Here is a 3686-nt window from a genome sequence, read left to right on the forward strand (position 1 = left end):
GTGAAGAAGGAGAAGGATGGGGAGAAGGGGAGGGGCTTAAAGAGAAACAAAATATAGGGTAACAGAAGATGATTTGACTTTGGGTGATGGGTATACAACATAATCGACTGTCCAAACGATGTGGAGATGTTTTCTCTAAATCCATGTACTCTGATTGACCAATGTAACCCTGTTAAATTTAATTGTTTAAATAAAAAATAAAATATTAATAAAAAAGTAAATTATACCTGACAAAAAGCAATAAAACCATTATTTAAGATATTCCCATATTGCTTCTTGACTGGCATCCTCACTTGCAATTTTTTTCACCTCTGGACATAATGAACGTTACTACAGGCACTTAAAATATGCTGTTGCACAGATGAATGTTAAAAAAAGTAAGGAATGTAAATTTGTGATTTCTACATTTCTACATGCCTGGGAAGCCGCCCACCTTACAGAGAACCCTGATTATAAGTGCCATTTGAACAACCAGTTCACCGAACTCATCAAAAAATTAGGTATCTGTTCTGCTGAACCGCTGCAAACTAGCTGAATCCCACCACTGCCAGCGGGGAGCTCAGGCTCCTGGCTGGACCCCAGCAACACTTCCACAGGACCCATGTAGGTTCACCCAGCCAGTGCCCCACCCCAGGTCGCACTACCTCAGGGGAATTTCCTGCCACACAGCCAGGAAGACCGGAAATCTAGCTGTAAGAGGAGATGCGGCCCCTGGTGCTGGTTGGTAAACACCAGGAAGTCTGAGTTCCCTTCTGATTCCATCACCAACAAGCAGAGCCCTGACCAAAAGCATAAACCATCCATGTTACCTGAACCTCTCAACTACTAAATAAAAACAAGTTCAGTGACCTTAAACTTTAGTGTAAAACAATTTTACAGACAATTCCTACACCACATGCTCCAGGAGTCAAGGGTTCTTGGATGGGGCAAACAATCTATGTTTTCTGCAAATTTCCTAGGGAACACCAATGCTGCCAAGTCACAGACCACTAGTCTTAACATCAATCAAGAGGGGCCTGATTTAAATATAATTCCAAACAAAGGAATAGTATGCAGCCCTAAAAATGTGAGTCTATTGTATGCTATTTTGTAAAAAGGGAAAAAATGAGCAGTCACGTAGTTAAGAGACAGGGGTAGAAGGAAATATTTCATTGTCCTCTGGAACCATATGGAAGTATTACATATTCCCAAATCAGTGTTGGGTGCTTACTCTTATTAACACTAGATAAAGGCTTGAGCCACATCCTCCCTTTTGTGGCCAGAACCACGCAGAGGCATCTTTAAACTGACATTCAGATCAAAAGCCCTAATCCCGCATCATCTTTTTTTTTTTTTTTTTTCTTCTGAAGCTGGAAACCAGGAGAGACAGTCAGACAGACTCCCGCATGCGCCCGACCGGGATCCCGGGATCCACCTGGCACGCCCACCAGGGGGCGATGCTCTGCCCCTCCGGGGGGTCTGTCGCGACCAGAGCCACTCTAGCGCCTGGGGCAGAGGCCAAGGAGCCATCCCCAGCGCCCGGGCTATCTTTGCTCCAATGGAGCCTTGGCTGCGGGAGGGGAAGGGAGAGACAGAGAGGAAGGAGGGGGGGTGGAGAAGCAAATGGGCGCTTCTCCTATGTGCCCTGGCCAGGAATCGAACCCGGGTCCCCCGCACGCCAGGCCGACGCTCTACCGCTGAGCCAACCGGCCAGGGCCTGATTCTGCATCATCTTAAGTGAAACTTGACATGTCAGACCCAGCTCTGCTAGTTGCAGGCTCCTGAAAAAAATACTTCGACATGGCATTTTCATCTGTAAATTGGGCTTAAAATAGATAACACTTAGCAGCTGTAGTTTAGGTCAAACTCTTGAGTTTTTGGTAGTATAATAATTACTATACTACTACAATAATATATATACAATATAATCATAAATTCATCACAGTTGCCTATTAACATACTCAATTCTAACATTACTTGCCGTTCCACACGGCCAGAAGGATCTGACAGTGATTTACAATTTAAGCAAACTGAGAAATAATGATGTCACCCAAAAATTCACCCCACTATTGAATCAAAAGAAGAATGTAGGTCACTACGAGGCAGAGCCTCAAGGGAAGAGGGTCTTAGAACTCGGTGTCCTGCAACAGCATTCTACTGGTTGGACTTGAACTTTAATCGGCTTTTCGATTATAAGGTCCTCCATATCTGAGGTCAACTCAAAGAAGACCGAGAGCTGGAAGTCAAGTCTAGAGGGTCAAGACTTCCACCCAGGGGCCTCCTGAAGTGACCTACCTACCAACCACAGCCTCGGCTATTGGGAGGTAAAGATACCGCGATATCTATAGGGCGGAGCCTCGGAGGAGGCGGAGCTTAGCATGAAGTTGTGCGGCTTCGGTTCAAGGGCCGTCGTTTGCAGCGCTATCGGCCATCCCGTGCGTACACCGGTCAGCAAAAAAACCTCAAGATTTGAAGATTAGGTGCGGTTATCCTACATGCTGAACTGAGGACCTCCGGAGTGGCGACCCTTGAGCTCCGAGGTCCTGCGTCCCCCCCGCTGGGGCCCACTTCACCTGTCCTCGAGACTTGTCACTGAGTGACACATCGCCCTCTGCCAGGCCCCGGGAGCGCCGTACGCAGCGCCATCTATTATACGTTATGGGCAGCCAGCTCCTCAGCCCCTGCACCTACCCTGAGCCGTGGTGGGGAGAGCAGCCCGAAGGACCCAGCCCCGCCAAGCGCCGCCGAACCGAAGAACCCGAGGGCCCCGAGTCCGGGACGGCGCCCAGCCCACAAGACCCCGCGGGACCCCCGGCCGCGCACGCGCTCACCTCGGTTGTGGTCCTGGCTCCCGGCTGTGCCCTGCAGCTGCCCCTGGACGACGTCGACCTGGTGCTGGAGCCCGAGCCAACGTCCATCCTGCAAGTGTCTCTCGGAGGGCACACCCTCATGCTGGTCCCCGAGACCCTCTTGGGCTCCGGCGACGAAAGTTCGGGAGGGCCGGCCCACTTGCCTGTCGTCCTAGAGCCCGACGCTCTCCTGGACGCTCCCGGGGAAGACGTGGCCGTCCAGCAGGTATTCTGCGCACGTGTCCCAGAGATTGCTGCCCAAGAAGAGTCTCAGGGCGAGGATGCGGACCCCGACTTTCCGACTCCCTGGATGGACCGTGCAGCCGGCCCAGTCATCGGGTTCTCCCAGTCTGCCAGAAGAGCAGCTGGCCCCTACCCTCACAGCCCCATCAGAGAGCCCTGGCCTGGGGCCCCCACCCCTAGTCCCGAGAGACGTTCGCCTGGTCCCTACTTCAACCTGGACGTCCACTTTCTGGAGCCCTTCCCCAGCTCACCACTCCAACCGCTACCTCCCTCTCCGAGTCCAGGTCCACACGCTCGCCCCCAGCCTCCGCCCGGTCCTGCGCGCAAGGCCCGGAGACGCCTGTTCCAGGAATGAACTCTCACAATCCCTCCCAACCTGGCTGAGGACCATGACAAGGTATTCTGATAGCGGCTGTATATACATTGTACAAACCTGCAGGAATCACCAAGGATAGATAGAAGACAAATGCTCTTTTGATGCAGGCTGCTTTGCATAATTTTCTATCAATGGTGGACTAAAACATTTGGAAAGTCGATCACAAAGCAGCAAAGAAATGCTGATTCAAATACGGATACTTCATTTTGGGTGTTAAGTAAACAGTGCAATATACAGAC

The 3686-nt window shown here is 50.9% G+C and overlaps 1 protein-coding gene across 1 annotated transcript; it reads left to right on the forward strand.

Moving 5' to 3' along the window:
* Nucleotides 1–2634: 2634 nt before the first annotated feature.
* LOC136382347 (proline-rich protein 23C-like) lies at nucleotides 2635–3426 on the forward strand. Its single transcript, XM_066351503.1, has one exon. The coding sequence runs from the start codon at nucleotides 2638–2640 to the stop codon at nucleotides 3424–3426; it is 789 nt and encodes a 262-aa protein (XP_066207600.1). The 5' UTR covers nucleotides 2635–2637.
* Nucleotides 3427–3686: the final 260 nt, after the last annotated feature.

This window comes from Saccopteryx leptura, chromosome 10, assembly GCF_036850995.1.
Source record: "Saccopteryx leptura isolate mSacLep1 chromosome 10, mSacLep1_pri_phased_curated, whole genome shotgun sequence".
Taxonomy (NCBI): Eukaryota; Metazoa; Chordata; class Mammalia; order Chiroptera; family Emballonuridae; genus Saccopteryx; species Saccopteryx leptura.